Source organism: Corythoichthys intestinalis, chromosome 12 (genome assembly GCF_030265065.1).
Source record: "Corythoichthys intestinalis isolate RoL2023-P3 chromosome 12, ASM3026506v1, whole genome shotgun sequence".
In the NCBI taxonomy this organism is placed as follows: Eukaryota; Metazoa; Chordata; class Actinopteri; order Syngnathiformes; family Syngnathidae; genus Corythoichthys; species Corythoichthys intestinalis.
The window spans coordinates 13,114,716-13,130,790 of NC_080406.1; the positions used below are offsets into that span (position 1 = coordinate 13,114,716).

General features: G+C 37.9%; 1 protein-coding gene across 1 annotated transcript in view; it reads right to left on the reverse strand.

Moving 5' to 3' along the window:
- Positions 1–15,631, reverse strand: part of LOC130927323 (protein FAM171B-like) — a 33,530-nt gene extending 17,899 nt beyond the window's left edge. The window contains exon 1 of the mRNA XM_057853082.1: positions 15,335–15,631. Coding sequence (XP_057709065.1) covers positions 15,335–15,512 — 178 coding nt within the window. The 5' untranslated portion in view covers positions 15,513–15,631. The remainder of the gene's footprint in view (positions 1–15,334) is intronic.
- Positions 15,632–16,075: the final 444 nt, after the last annotated feature.

Below are 16,075 nucleotides of genomic sequence, written 5' to 3' on the forward strand. Positions count from 1 at the left end.
GTTCTCCCCACTGTACATGTATAATAGTAATATAGTATTTATTCATTGCCAATCAGATTTTTCATAAAGAGTGTCATTTTAAAGCTATTCTTTGTGTAGAATCGGAATTCTGAAGTATATGGGATTAATTCCAGAAATCGTTATTTATATAACGAACATGACGTGCTTTTATTTTGAAACGTTCACCGGAAGCACGTTCGCTAAACCGCTAACCGGAAGCTTTACACTCCGCAAAAAAAGCTCTTTTTTCATTGCGTGTGGTGTCAGTAATCTTTTTTTTTTTTTTTTCGTTTGCAAATGCTGTTAACAGCGATTTTTCTTTTTTGAAGCGTCACCTTTTAACCGCAAGTTTGCGTATTGGAGATGACTGCCAATGTTTTAAGCAGGCTAAAGTAGGTTGTCTTTTTTCCCAATTAGCCTCAATGTACCAATGCTAACATTTACAATGTTTAATATAGATGTGCTTCCTTATTTTGTATGACTGAACTTTAATTCAACGGCGTGTTGATGACCAATAAACATCCTTGAAAGGAACTGTTGTCTCATATGCCATCAGCACGCACGTACTAATGTATGCACACGCGTGCACGGCGATAAATCGCAGCCATGAAAATTACCACTCTCATTTTTATTTACCTTGCGGTAAATGGACTCATTGCATATCACGACAGGCTTAGCAACTTCACTAAAACATGTAGTTAGTTACGTACGATCTGTCTGAAAATTACAACTGGGTGACAGCGTTTTAGGTGTTCATTCTAGGCTGACGTGCAGCCAAGCTTGGCTTTGAAGAGACAGGACACAACAGTGTACCCTCCTTTGTTTCGTTGAAATAAGTCAATGTTTTGGCCACTCTGGTGCGCTTTTTAGGCTTTGTGCCGGTCCCCCCCCACCTTAAAAATGTTTCTCCTCGGATCTACACAATTCACATAGGTCGTCCTTTTTGACTTCAAAACAGCAAATTTCGCCAAAAGGTGAGAGATTTTAATGCCTGTGTTTGTGGCATTGACAGTGATAGACGCCCAATCAATTTTAAACGTAAAATGGATTGCATATCCATTGCGTTTAATGGCACCCAATAACATTATGAAGTCATTCAATTGCATTTGTATCAAAATTGTATTTATGCATCTGTTAGGACCCAGACCTTCCATGAAAAGATTTTTTTTTATCTTCCTTCTAAGGGATTAATGCAGAAGTGTTTGAAAATCACAAGTCGAGGGTAAAAAAAAAGCATAAAATTTTAATTACCGTATTTTTCAGACTATAAGGCGCACCTGACTATAGGCCACGACCCACCAAATTTGACACGAAAACGACATTTGTGCATAGATAAGCCGCACTGGACTATAAGCCGCAGGTGTTCTGACTATATCATAGGATATTTACATCAAAAAAATATTGACCGGTAACACTATATTTGACAGCGGCATCATAAGATTGTCATAAGATAAAATGAACCACCATGAATTCATTGCTTCAAGAAGCTTCATTTGCCCATTACTGCTCCCTTGGGGGAGAAAGTTAACCTCTGCTGCCACCTGCTGTCAACACTGTTGTCCTCCAACATGCTTCCAAACATGCATTGTGGCGCTACAAATGTAAATAACAATCAAAATTCATGTTCTGTGCGAATTATTTCTTCAGTTACTATTCCAGTTGTTTCATTAATTGCTAGTTATGGTATTTGGTAACACTTTATTTGATAGTGCCGCCATAAGACTGTCATAAGACCATCATAATTATGACATGTCACTGCCAGGACCATTAATGAATGCTTATGACAGATGTCCTATTGTGTCATGCAGCAAATTATCTCACTTTTGAATGGATGTAAAGATCTGTGCTGAACATAAATGGAGTTAGTGACATAATTCATAATGTCAAAGAAAGTGTTACCTATTAACCCAAATAAATCAACAAATAAGTCGCAATGGACTATAAACGGCAGGATTCAAAATGAGGGGGAAAAGTAGCGTCTTATAATCCAAAAATTACGGTAAATGGCCTGTGTGTGATGTCATTATATGAATAGGGGGGGAAAGCTATTCCAAAAAGGCAGTAAATCGGAGAGATTGAGGCATTTTAAACCTGACCTGATTATGTAAAGTATACTGTACTAATAGATCTGGCATAGTATGTGTTGTTGTCAGTAACAGAGGTATGTGGGCGTTGAAATGTCTGGTCAAAATCCTATAATGGCTAGTGATTTTTTTTTTTAAATGGCTGGCACGTAATGATTTGATAGTCGCTGCTTTGTAAAAATACATCACTTTGGATAGGATTCTAACATTTTTTGGTTTAACAACCCCACAGACATGAATAAATGTGTTTAGTTCCAAAGAAAGCAGACAAAACCACCCTCTTCAATGAAATGGGAAACCAGTAGCTGTGTCACTTTGTCCCTTATCACTCCATTCAGAGACTAATGATATTGTGCCTTCTTAACCACAAATCCAATTAGCACACTATTGTTGGTTCAAAGCCATGGGACTGCCATTTGGAAGAAAGGTTTTGAATTCACAATGAATAAAATAGTCTAATTGCTAAAAAAAAAAAAAAAAAAAACTGAAAATAACACTCCATAGTAGGGCTGCAGCTATCGAATATTTTAGTAGTCGATTAATCGATAGACTAGTTAGTTCGAATAATCGACTAATCGGATAAGGAACATGAAAAATTCAAATACATGAGCTGAGCCTCAAACGTTTTTTTTTTTTTTTTTAAATGAGGATCTATGTACAAGAAACAAAACAATTGGCTAACTTACATAGAAAAAGTTCGCTAGCTTAAATGCTATAAAATGCAAAAGTTTTTTTTAATTTCTCTGAACAAATTTTTCAGACACATATTCCCACAAAAAACGGTTCAATATACCTATAAACTAAATGCAATAAAAACATTAGCGCAAACAAAAAATGTCTTAACAGGGAGCAGTTGGCTCATTTGTTCAGCCATGTAAAAAGAGCCAGACCAGAGGGCAACGTATCCACCCTAATCAATAAAACTGAATGCCAACACTTTCAAAATAAACCATCACAACGCCACTTTAATAAAGCGAATACTCGAAGCAACAAAATTTAATTCGAATATTTTATTCTAATCGAATACTCGAGTTAAATCGATTAATCGTTGCAGCACTACTCCATAGCTGCTTTCAGATTTATATCCCGCTAAATTATAGATTTACCTGTGTCATGGCTTTCAAACATGGGGAGACATACCGGGAATTAACCAGGTTTGACACTGTCAGACTTGTCCCGTGTTGGTGACTCGGCGCTCTCTGTGCCGGGAGGAGGGGGGCGGGATTTTATAACCCGGACATTACATTATTTTTGTCAGCATCGGCAACAAAATAGACCAGGCATTTCCAAAGATGGACGAAGGACTCTCTCTTCCTCAATTCTAAGATCCAGTGACAATTTAAAGTGGCTGTGACACGAAAAAGCATGTTTATTTCATAATACACACGGTATTTTATGCTCCTGAATGAAATGGACCACTTGGATGTATGAAGAAGCAATCCATATATTTATTCAGGCTTCAGTCTTCCATTGAGGAAGAGTGCGCTGTGACGTGTACGGGAGAAGGAGTCCTCTTCACTATACAGCCGTACTGTTGTATGAGAAGGACTAAGAATTGAGCTGATTTTGCGGATTAATTCATTTATTTTTCGCATCACGCCAGCCACGTCTGCAGAAAAATCTTGCTGTACGAGGGAGAGGCGTTTTTGGGGTTTCAAAAGGTTCCCATTCACCGGTGGATATTAGCAAAAACAAGCCCTACTACTGTGGGACCATGGGACTTACGAGGAAGTGAGCAAACATCGTGTTTTGTATGTAGGTGGATTGCATTTTGATGCTGACACGCTCCTTGTCCCCTTGGCCGACGACCGGAGGCTTGTCGCACATCCCCCCGCCGGGAGAGCACTATACTCGGCTTATTGCCCTCTTCGTGTGCCCGGTGTTCTGTCAAATTTTCCAACCGATCAGAAATTGCAACTTTGTGTTAAAAATAGCCGCGAATACAGCGATTAGAAAGTAAACACTACAAACTTTCTTTAAATAAAGGACTTCTTATGTTTGATCATGGATGGGCATGTAAAAAGCGCTCCTCATACACATATTGTAATGTTAGCTGCATAACAACTGTAGCCGCCCTCGTATGCGTCTCTCGTTGTTTACGACTTCGCCGTGTAGTAAAGTATTATTTTGCCATATTCGTGTTAACCACTTGGCAGCTACACGCTCCTCTGACGTCGACCGGTTTGTCCGGCGGTCATTGTCCAGCTTCTTCCCCACAAACGAGCCCTCTGCCGTCAGCAGGGGAACGATGAGCTCTAACTTGTTCGCCGCCGGGAGGGTTGCCGATCAGCGAAGACAATCGACAACCCAGTCGTCATGTGAAATGATCCGGGCTAGTTATGTGTGATTTTCCGCTTCGAAGACTTTGAAACATCACTCGGTTCGGGTTAGCATGTCGGCTAGCTTTCACGCCTCTTGGTTTGTTTACATTCTCCGAAGCCGGGGAAGGGAAATGACATAAGCCTGATTTAAGTGGCATAAAATATCGTGCGACAGTAAAGGTGAAGTCAACAGTTTTGACCATTGTGGAGTAATTTTGGCATGTCGTTCTGAATAATTTTTTATTATTTCATATTCCATTTAGCACAAGACTTATTTGCCATGACCATGCCATTTATTTAGCTATTGGGAAAAAATACTTGGATAAAAAGAATATTCTGTAAAAATATTGGAGTAGAGAGACTGAAACAATGACATTTTGCGGCTCTCTTCGTCGCGTTTTCCTCGTTCTGAATACTTTCCCCTCAATGGGCTGAATAGTAAAACCGATGAGCCCATTCTTCCGCTGACGTCATCCACCTGTTGGGGACGTTAGAGCCCTATAATGGTAGGTTTGGCTAATCGGCAGATTAAAAGACTAATTTCTCGTCATCTGCGCTTTGCTAAATTTTTGTATATAGTCGAATCATCTCAAAACATGATTCTAATTCACATAATAATGCTATTTAATACTTTTTTTTCTCTAATTCCATTATGTTTCCAGTTTAATTTTGCTATCTTTCAGTTTGCCATGTTGATAGTTGCGATGATTACAAATCAAGCACTGACTGCCACTACTTCTACCGTATTGGCCCAAATAGAAGACGGTGTTTTTTGCATTGAAATGAGACTGAAAAAGTGGGAGTCGTCTTGTATTCGCGGTCTAGACGTTATACCCATTCATGATGGCATTCTAGATGGCATCAGATATCATTGAAGCGATGTTCTGTCATGACCAATCTCAGCTACTGTCAAGTTTAACCAGTTTGCATTATTTTATTGCTGTTTTTCCTTATTCAGATTTGTTTCCAGACTGCAGTTACAGTTAGACTTCACTTTGATGGTTAATGCAGTTATTGCAATTTTGTTGTTTTATCACAATAGATTGGTTTATTTTCATTTCAAAAACCAGAAGCCATATATTTACGAATGTGATTGCACTGTAGTTTACATATTTAAATGTTCAGACATTAAGATTTGAATGAGGCAAAATAACATGCTTTTTCTCTCAAATATATTGTTATAATCATTTGTTTCAGATGTACTATAATTATTTTCTGTATAAAAATTAATTTGGTGTTCAAAAAGTCTTTTTTCAAACCCGAGTCTTGAAAAAGAGGGGGTTGTCTTATAATCAGGGTCGTTTTATATTCGAGCAAATACAGTATTTGGTTTTCAAGCTAGCAAAAACTTTTGCCGCCGCATTACTGCCAGCTGATGGCAGCGATACAACAATTTAGATGTCATATCAGCCTAATTTGTGCATTCGTGTGGGAGGTGTGTAGGAGAGAAAACTGCATTCAGATAAAAATAACCCATGTGAGATTTGGAAACCATCATGGGTTGTCTCAAATACCATCTAATACTGAAATCCATTCATTCATTCTCATTCAAAATGTTCATAATACTGTCATCAAAGCGTCTGAATACACTACTGTGAATTACCTAATGCTGTTCCCTGAAGAGCAGCCAAGGCTTTACAGGAACAGATACGCAGCGAGTTAACTCTGTTTACATAACAATCCACCAAGAGCTACGGGGAAATAACCACATGAACACAAATTATGTCCCTTTATCATACTCACTTTTTTTTTAAACAACAGGTGAATGTTTTCAGCCTTGACAAATTGACATCCAACCCCAAAAAATTGCATCTCGGCGTGGGAGCTAAAGGGGGTTGGGGGTCACTAAAAATGAAGTGGAGGTGTCTCGTGCCAGATTAGAATAATCTCCCCCATTTGGCCAACTGGACCATGCGCTAAAGAGGTTTATGATGAGGATTGAAATGGGACATCTGAGGCCATTGATGTGGATGACAAATAGATCCTTCTGATGTGTGCGTTATAGATTCAACACACATTTTGGCATTTATGGGTACAATAAAAATACTTTCAACATAAACGTACAATAAATTATATCATAATCCCACTCAAAACCAAAGCAGCCCATTAAAAGAAAGCAATCATGATTAGTTGCTCGTGTGAGACCACCAGACAGATCTAACAGATGGTCCAACAGCGACTTATCGCTTAGGAAAAAAAAAAAAAACACATACACACAACCCTCACCCACTCTTGCAGATACAAACATGGGCAGTCTTGTTTATCTAAGTGTGTGTATGTGTGTGCCTGTTGGAATTAGGTCATACATTCCGCAGAAAGAACACAACGCAGGCCAAGGCCAAATCTGTCTCTAGTGTAGGTGTAGTCGCTCCATATTGTTAGAAAAGGGGTGAAGAAAATGTTCTTTGAACAACTCAACAATTTTTGCAACACTGAGAGAGCTGAGCGTCGGTAGCTTCACCTGAAAAATCAGGAGATCCCAGTTTGATCATATTCCTTTCTACAGTTCTCATTGTGTATTAGCACCAAGCTAGTAGATTTTAAAGGGACCCACGGATAGAACGACGTAGTTCTTGAAAGATAAATGCTAGTATGAGTTATAATAATTTTATATTAAAACCCCTTTTAATGCTTTTGTTTGAATAAAATTTGTAAAATTTTAACCAGAAAATTAACTAGTAGCTCGCCATTGTTGTTGACGCCGCAGGGCGGTGACATCACATGGCATCGCTGCCGTACTTCCACAGTGTCACTCTTTAACTATGTAAGGTAGTGATTTAAAAACGCCACAAGTTGTCAATGGCAAGTTTTAAATTAGATGAAGCCGATGAGTACGTTTTGTCCCTTTACTGACGCCGTAGTTTTCCTTTTATTCTTCAGTATACCGTAATTTTCGCACTATAAGGCGCACCTGACTATAAGCCACCACCCACCAAATTTGGCACGAAAACGGCACTTGTCCATACATACCTCTGCTGCCACCTGCTGTTAACTGTTGTTCTCCAACATGCCTCCTAGCATGCATGGCAGAGTGACAGATGTAAATAATCAAAATTCATGTTCTGTGCTAATTATGTCTTCAGTTGCTGTTCCAATTGTTTCATTAATTGCTAGTCATGGTATATAGTAGAGATGTCCCGATCACGTCATTTTCAAAGTATCGGAATCGGCAAAAAAATATCGGCCATGCCTTTTTTAATATACATATATATTTTAATTAAATCGTTTTCTAATTGTATTTAACGTTACAGACATAATATGTTACACTCATCCAGAGTCTTTAGTTTAGGCTTAAGGTAGGGTTATCAGATTTATCCCAATAACGGTGGTAATTAATTTTTTAAAAATGTATCACGTTAAAATATTTAACGCAATTAATGCATGCGCTGCACGACCCACTCACGCATTGTCGCGCTCAATCTGTAATGGCGCCGTTTTACCTGTATAGAGAGATAAAAGGCAGCGTAAAATGAGTAGAGTGAATTTTGGCAGCCTTTAGAGCATTTTTTTATTGGCTAAAGCCTTACAATCCCTCTCCCTATGATTAGAAATATCATGGGAAGCAATGTGGGGAAGCAAGGTAGCAATTGATCTTTATCTTAACACCTTATGTTATTTCCCAACGCAGAGAAGATGTATCAATTGGTAGCACTACGCACAGTCATGGTTCCACTTCCCATCATGCATTTGGGCATGGCCACAGTATCATTTACTGCAAGCTCAACAAATACACTAGATGGCAATATTTAGTCACAATATACAAAGTCACAAGTCCTTTTATCAGTGGATCCCTCTCACAGAAAGAATGTTAATAATGTAAATGCCATCTTGAGGATTTATTGTCATAATAAACAAATACATTATTTATGTACTGTATGTTGAATGTATATATTCGTCTGAGTTTTATTAATTTTTTTTCTTAATGCATTGCCAAAATGTATATTATCGGGAAAAAGTATCGGGAATGATTGGAATTGAATCGGGAGCAAAAAAAAGCAATCGGATCGGGAAATATCAGGATCGGCAGATACTCTAAATAAAACGATCGGGATCGGATCGGGAGCAAAAAAAACATGATCGGAGCAACTCTAGTATTTGGCAATACGTTAATTGACAGTGGCGCCATAAGACTGTCATTTGACAATCATAATTATTACATGACACTGTTATGAGACTTAATGAATGCTTATAACAGATGTCATTTAGTGTTACCTGGCAAATTATCCCACTTTTGAATGGATGTAAAAGATCCAAGCAGGACATAAATGGAGTAAGTGACATAATTTGACATCTGTCATAAGCATTCAGTAATGCCCATGATTATGTCATATCATAATTTTGACGTCTTTTGACAGTCTTATCACGCCGCTGTCAAATGAAGCGCTAACTAGTAACCCAAATAAATCAACAAATAAGCCGCACTGGACTATAAGGCGCAGGATTCAAAATGAAGGAAAAAAGTATCGACTTACAGTCCGAAAATTACTGTAGGTCCATTGTGCCTTATGTTCAATTGTATGTTGAGAAACCAAGACACCTGATATTTGCTCCCAGCGTCATAGTTTGTACAGTATATTGTGACTAAATATTGCCATCCACTGTATTTGTTGAGCTAAACGAGTTGCTAGAATGTTTAGAGTTTGACATCAGTCTGAATAAGTTTTAAGCGTATCTAGCAGATTTATTTTGATTGTGAATTTGTGAATTCCAGTTCTCTTTGCATTGCTGTTTAACTGTGTGGGAGTCGGGCCTCATTAATACAGATTGAAGCACTTTTTGTGAACATTATTTTTTGAGAGATATAAATATTGTTTTTGTTGTATTTTCACTGTATGATACTTCTGTTCAATTGTATGTTGTGAAGGAGGAGTTGCCGAAGCTTATGCCGATAAACGGCGCGGTCCGAGCTATGTATCTGAACGCCTGTGTCCACTCGCCTTTCTCTCTGCCTCACACCACTTCCAGATCTTCTTAGATCTCAATTTGCAAAATGGGGCGTCATTATAATCTGTTGGGCAGGAAATGACACGAATAGCCAGCAATCAAAGTTTAACACATTTATTCATTTTCCGTGTCGCTTATTCACCAGGAAGCAAGCTTCGGGAGAAACATCTGATAAATTTGAGAATAGGATGCTCATTGATCTGAACAGCGCTTTTACGAGACAAAAATAAGGTATGACGTCATTAGATGACATTAGACGTCTCAGGAGAGGCAAACTGCATCAACATTTTTGTGTGCTGTGATGTACGGGCTATCTGCAAAAAATAATCAAACTGCTGTGTCACTGTATACCCTGATCATACGTATGTAAAGCATACGACAGCTCCGGATGCTAACGATCTCGATAATAATATTGTAAAAACTTGGATCACACAATAGTTTACCATTAAGATCGGCAAACAGTTTTTGACATCAAACACTCTCCTGCTCCGTCACTAGAGCAGGAATGTGCTGTAAATAGTGAATTTCCCACATGAACGCTTCTCGTCTCATCCTGTCTTTCCTCTTCATTTTGCTTTTGCTGTCTTTCTCATTAATTTTCCGCTCGGGTTTAAATTGGAAGGGCAGAACCGACGACATGTTTGTAGTTAAAGAGTGACACTGTGGAGGTCCGGCAGTGTACACTTGTGACAACATGGCGACCTACCAGTTAAAATAATTTTACAAATTTTATTAAAACGAAAACGTTAAGAGGGGTTTTAATATAGAATGAATATAACTCGTACTAACATTTATCTTTTAAGAATTCGATGTCTTTCTATCAATGGTTCCGTTGAAAGCAAATGTGTGTGGCTGTTGTCCACCAAAATTAGACAAAAAAAGGATGGAGTTTGCCTTTCAAAGGTTCTAAGCATTCACCCTTTATTCAGCTACACCAACATCTGACACAAATCTTTATAATTCACTATTTCACTGTATGAAAAATTAACACCACCACCCTAATGTTGCTGATAGGTAGGTGAAGGATAGATAGCTGATATTTCTATTATGAAGAAAACTTGTCAAAATGGCCAGTTTTGTTTTATTAAATCTGTTTTGTCTTTACTTATAATGGGTCTTCTTATAAAATCAGCTTTAGGATGTAAACTTTAAGGTGAATATTTCTGAGGTGAGTGTCTGTTATTAATTATGAAGAAAATATCCTATTATAATTTGATCAAGCACACACTTCCTTCAGCTTGGTGGACAAGAACATAACAAGGCGAATGCCAGTTTTCATCTGACGAGACAACAACGAGACAAAAAATGCGACATTGTTTCTGTCATATGTTCACAATGTGTCACATTTTCATATTGTACGTCAGCTTGCATCGTGGCAGTGTTTGGGTCGTGTCACTCACATGAGATGTGCTCCGCCTCTCCCTCCTCACTGGAGTTTAGGATGTGTCTTAAGCTATAGAGTGCGCTCCAACTTGCTTGTTTGGAAACACGGATTTGTTTTCTTATCTTGGTAAGAGAGAATATGTAATGCTGCTCTGGCCTTTAAAGGGAACCTCGGACGTGTAGGCTCTAATAAGCCACAATTGTTCTCTTTAACTAAAATATGTTATTAGAAACACATGAAATATTGCCATTGATTTAAAAATCTATAATATTTAGTACATGTTTTGGAGTGTACGTGGACGTAACTTGTCATAGTCACTCGACGAATACTACTGGGTTACTGCATTTACTTCTACGTGGCGAGACGTCCAAAACAGGCATTAGAGAGGCCTGTAATTGTCAACATGGGTAAACCTCAACCATGAGAGACAGAACGTGGGGAAAAAAAACAGATTACATTGTTTGATTTTTAAAGAATTTATTTCCAAATCCTGGTGGAAAATAAGTATTTGGTCACCTACAAACAAGCAAGATTTCTGGCTGTCAAAGAGGTCTAACTTCTTCTAACGAGGTCTAACGAGGCTCCACTCTTTACCTATATTAATGGCACCTGTTTTAACTCATTATCGGTATAATAGACACCTGTCGCACTCCAAACTCCACTATGGCCAAGACCAAAGAGCTGTCGAAGGACACCAGAGACAAAATTGTAGACCTGCACCAGGCTGGGAAGACTGAATGTGCAATAGGTAAAACGCTTTGTGTAAAGAAATCAACTGTGGGAGTGATTATTAGAAAATGGAAGACATACAAGACTACTGATAATCTCCCTCGATCTGGGGCTCCATGAAAGATCTCACCCCGTGGCGTCAAAATGATAACATGAACGGTGAGCAAAAATCCCAGAACCACATGGAGGGACCTTGTGAATGACCTACAGAGAGCTGGGACCACAGTAACAAAGGCTACTATCAGTAACGCAATGCGCCGCCAGGGATTCAAAACCTGCACTGCCAGACGTGTCCCCCTGCTGAGGAAAGTACACGCCCAGGCCCGTCTGCGGTTTGCTAGAGAGCATTTGGATGATCCAGAAGAGGACTGGGAGAATGTGTTATGGTTAGATGAAACCAAAATAGAACTTTTTGGTAGAAACACAGGTTCTCGTGTTTGGAGGAGAAAGAATACTGAATTGCATCCGAAGAACACCATACCCACTGTGAAGCATGGGGGTGGAAACATCATGCTTTGGGGCTGTTTTTCTGCAAAGACACCAGGACGACTGATCTGTGTAAGAATGAATGGGGCCATGTATCGAGAGATTTTGAGTGAAAATCTCCTTCCATCAGCAAGAGCATTGAAGATGAGATGTGGCTGGGTCTTTCAGCATGACAATGATCCCAAACACGCAGCCAGGGCAACAAAGGAGTGGCTTCGTAAGAAGCATTTCAAGGTCCTGGAGTGGTCTAGCCAGTCTCCAGATCTCAACCCCATAGAAAATCTGTGGAGGGAGTTGAAGTGTCCGTTTTGCCCAACGACAGCCCCAAAACATCACTGCTCTAGAGGAGGTCTGCATGGAGGAATGGGCCAAAATACCAGCAACAGTGTGTGAAAAGCTTGTGAAGAGTTACAGAAAACGTTTGCCCTTCGTTATTGCCAACAAAGGGTACATAACAAAGTATTGAAATGAACTTTTGGTATTGACCAAATACTTGTTTTCCCCCATGATTTGCAAATAAATTATTTAAAAATCAAACAATGTGTTTTATGTTTTTTGTTTTCCACATTCGGTCTCTCATGTTTGAGGTTTACCCATGTTGACAATTACAGGCCTCTCTAATATTTTCAAGTGCACAATTAGTGGTTGACTAAATACTGTTTTGCCCCACAGTATGTAAGTATTTATCCAAAGGACTTGTTGCAGTTTAGAACTTGTGTCCAACTCCCATAAAGATTCTAGGCTACAAACCAGAGAGGTACTGCCAGCAAGAATCAATTCAAGGGGGTGGATTTCATTACATCCAATTTGGTCCACTTCCCAGTGCAAAAGCGCAGGACAATGCAGTGTGGGACAGCCGGGATCTTGTGATGACGATGGCCCTCCTACCACACAGCATGAATTAGTCATGACTCTGTTGATAATGTGACTCCTCAGTCACATGAGAAGCATGTGTGTTTGTCATAGTAATAATCACCCAAAAATGTTTATTTTACAAATATTGTAATAAAAATAAAGCACTGAATGCTTTATTTATTCAGCTAAAACATTACATACATGAATATTGAATCAATTTTAACTAACAAGTAAAAATAAATCGGAATTAACCAAGGAAAATCAATTTAATGACACTATATTAAATCGAAAATGACTTATTGGTGTTTAAAATATATTTAAATATATCATAATTTTTCCTTTAAAAACCACATAAATGAATAATAATGAATAAAGTATGCGTAAATAAATCTAAACCAATATTATCGTGAAATTATTGTTGAATTAATGTAAACAATTGTAACATTATTTTGATGACAAATTATTAGTGCTGCCATGATTATTCAATTAACTCGAAACGTTTGATTAGAAAAAAAAGATTCGAATTCAATTTTGTTGCTTTGAGTATTTGTTTAATTAAAATGGCATTGTAATGGTTTGTTTTAAAAGTGTTTGCATCTAGTTTTATTGATTTGGTGGATACACTGCCATCAAGTGGCAACAGTGAATATGACATAATTCATTTCACATGGCTGAATCTAGCTGCTCCGTGTTAAGACCAACATAAGCTAAGTTTTTGTTTGAGCTAATGTTTTTTTAATGCATTCGTAATTTAGTTTATAGGTATATTTAGCCGTTTTTTGTGGGAATATGTGTTTGAACCATTGGTTGAGAGCATTGTAAAAAAAAAAAAAAAAATGTTAGCATTTTATAGCATTTAAGCTCGTGGACAGGGTTGTTCCGATCATGTTTTTTTGCTCCCTATCCGATTCCGATTGTTTTAGTCTGAGTATCTGCCGATCCCGACATTTCCCGATTCGATTGCTTTTTTTTCTTGCTCCCGATTCAATTCCAATCATTCCCGATAATTTTTCCCGATCATATACATTTTGACAATGCATTAAGAAAAAAATGAATAAAACTCGTACGAATATACTGTATACATTCAACATACAATACATAAGTACTGTATTTGTTTATTATGACAAATCCTCAAGATGGCATTTGCATTATTAACATTCTCTCTGTGAGAGGGATCCACGGATAGAAAGACTAAATGTGACTTTGTATATTGTGACTAAATATTGCCATCTAGTGTATTTGTTGAGCTCTCAGTAAATGATACTGCAGCCATTTAACTTCTGCCCAAATGCATGATGGGACGTGCAACCATGACCATGCGTAGGGACACCAATCAATATATCTTCTCTGCGTTGGGAAAGAACATAGGGTGTTAAGAAAATGATCAACTACCACCTTTCTTCCCCACATTGCCTCCCACGTTATTTGTAATTGCTGATAGAGGTATTGTAAGGCTTTATTCACATAAAAAATGGCTCCAAAGGCTGTCAAAATTCTCTCTACTCATTATACGCTGCATTTTAGCGCTATCTATAGGTAAAACGGCGTCTTTATAGATTGAACGCGACAATGCGTCAGTGGGTCGTGCAGCGCATGCGTTAATTATTTAACGTGATTAATTTAAAAAAATCAATTACCACCGTTAACGCAATAAATTTGATAGCCCTACTTTAAGCCAAAACTACTCTGGATGAGTGTACGGCATTTTGTCTGTAACGTTAAATACAATTAGAAAACTATTTAAATAAAAATATATACAGTGTATATTTTTAAAAAAGGCATGTCCGATATTTTTTTGCCGATTCCGATACTTTGAAAATGACGTGATCGGACCCGATCGAGAGGGACATCTTTACTCGTGGACATTTGGTACGTTAGCCAATTGTTCTTTTGTTGTACTTAATTCCTTATTTATTTATTTTTACCGTTTGAGGCTCAGCTCAGGTATTTTAGTTTTTTATGTTCCCTATCTGCATGGAAAATGAATGAATGAATGTTCCCTATCTGATTACTCGATTAGTCGTACTAACTACTTCATTGATTAATCGACTACAAAAATAGCTATAATAGCTAGCTATATAAATACTATAGCTGCGGCTATAGTAAAATAATTATGTCGATGAAAATATTAATAAGACAAAAAACATAAATATCCCTTTTTGAATGTTTTAAAATTATTTTTCTATGCTCTCAAATTGGCATCTTGTTTTTTTTAAATGTATTTCTTTTTAATTTCATTTTTTTATTCTAGTGGGATACAAATTTATTTAAAAAAAAAAAAAAAAACATCATTATTGAATATACAGTAATGTAAGGTGTATTTTTAAATTAGAGCATTTTTTAATCAACTGTTTTTGCAATCTTAAACTACTAAATGACTTAAAATAGATTTAAATTAACCAGTGTTAGAGGCATGAGGGCTAAACTTATGCAACAAACACATATTTTGGTCCTCTTGCATAAATGCGTCACACCGGGTAACCTAAATGCAAGAATCCTGAATGCATTTCTTTCCTGTGCTCCATACCAACCGGGCAAGAGTTCGGGGACTTGCAGTAGTCGAAGAGGAGGCTCTCTGTCCGTTGAGAAGTTGCCCTCATCATCGAAATGCAGAGGAGAGGGTCTGGTCCCGGTTCCGGTGGGGGCGAGCTCGTCCAACGCTTCACTCTCGTGCAAAATTAAAACTGAGATACAAAGCCAGATTAACATGTTTTTAAAAGAAAAGATGATGAAGCACCGCTTCAAAACTAGAAAATAGCTCTCAAGCGTCAGCAATAACTTGTTGGAGGGGCATCCATCTTCTTTGCTGTCATGTTAGCCTCGTTGGAGGTGGGGGTGGGGGGAGTAATCTCCGCCCCCCTACCCCCACCCCGAGGCTGTGTGAGGACGCTTGTTTTGATATTTTATTTCTATTTTATTATTTCACTGTGATTCACTCTGATATTTATTTCACGTTCTCAACAATGTTACATAACTATTTTCCCACAATTATTATGTGAGGTGGTGTTAAGCTCTGAAATTTCACCTCATGTTATAATATTATATACAAATATGATACCATTCATTGTTATATCAAGGAAAACTCAATGTCATAAAAAAAACGAGGTTTATGAATTCACGCACCTACTAACAAAACGGCCCATAAAAACAAAGTCACCTGCGTTATCTCATTTTTACCACTAGATGACGACAGAAATTCTCAAATGTTTTTTCAGTAGCTCATTGATTATATTAGCTGGCAAAAAAAAAACATAAGAGCAAATCGCAGATAT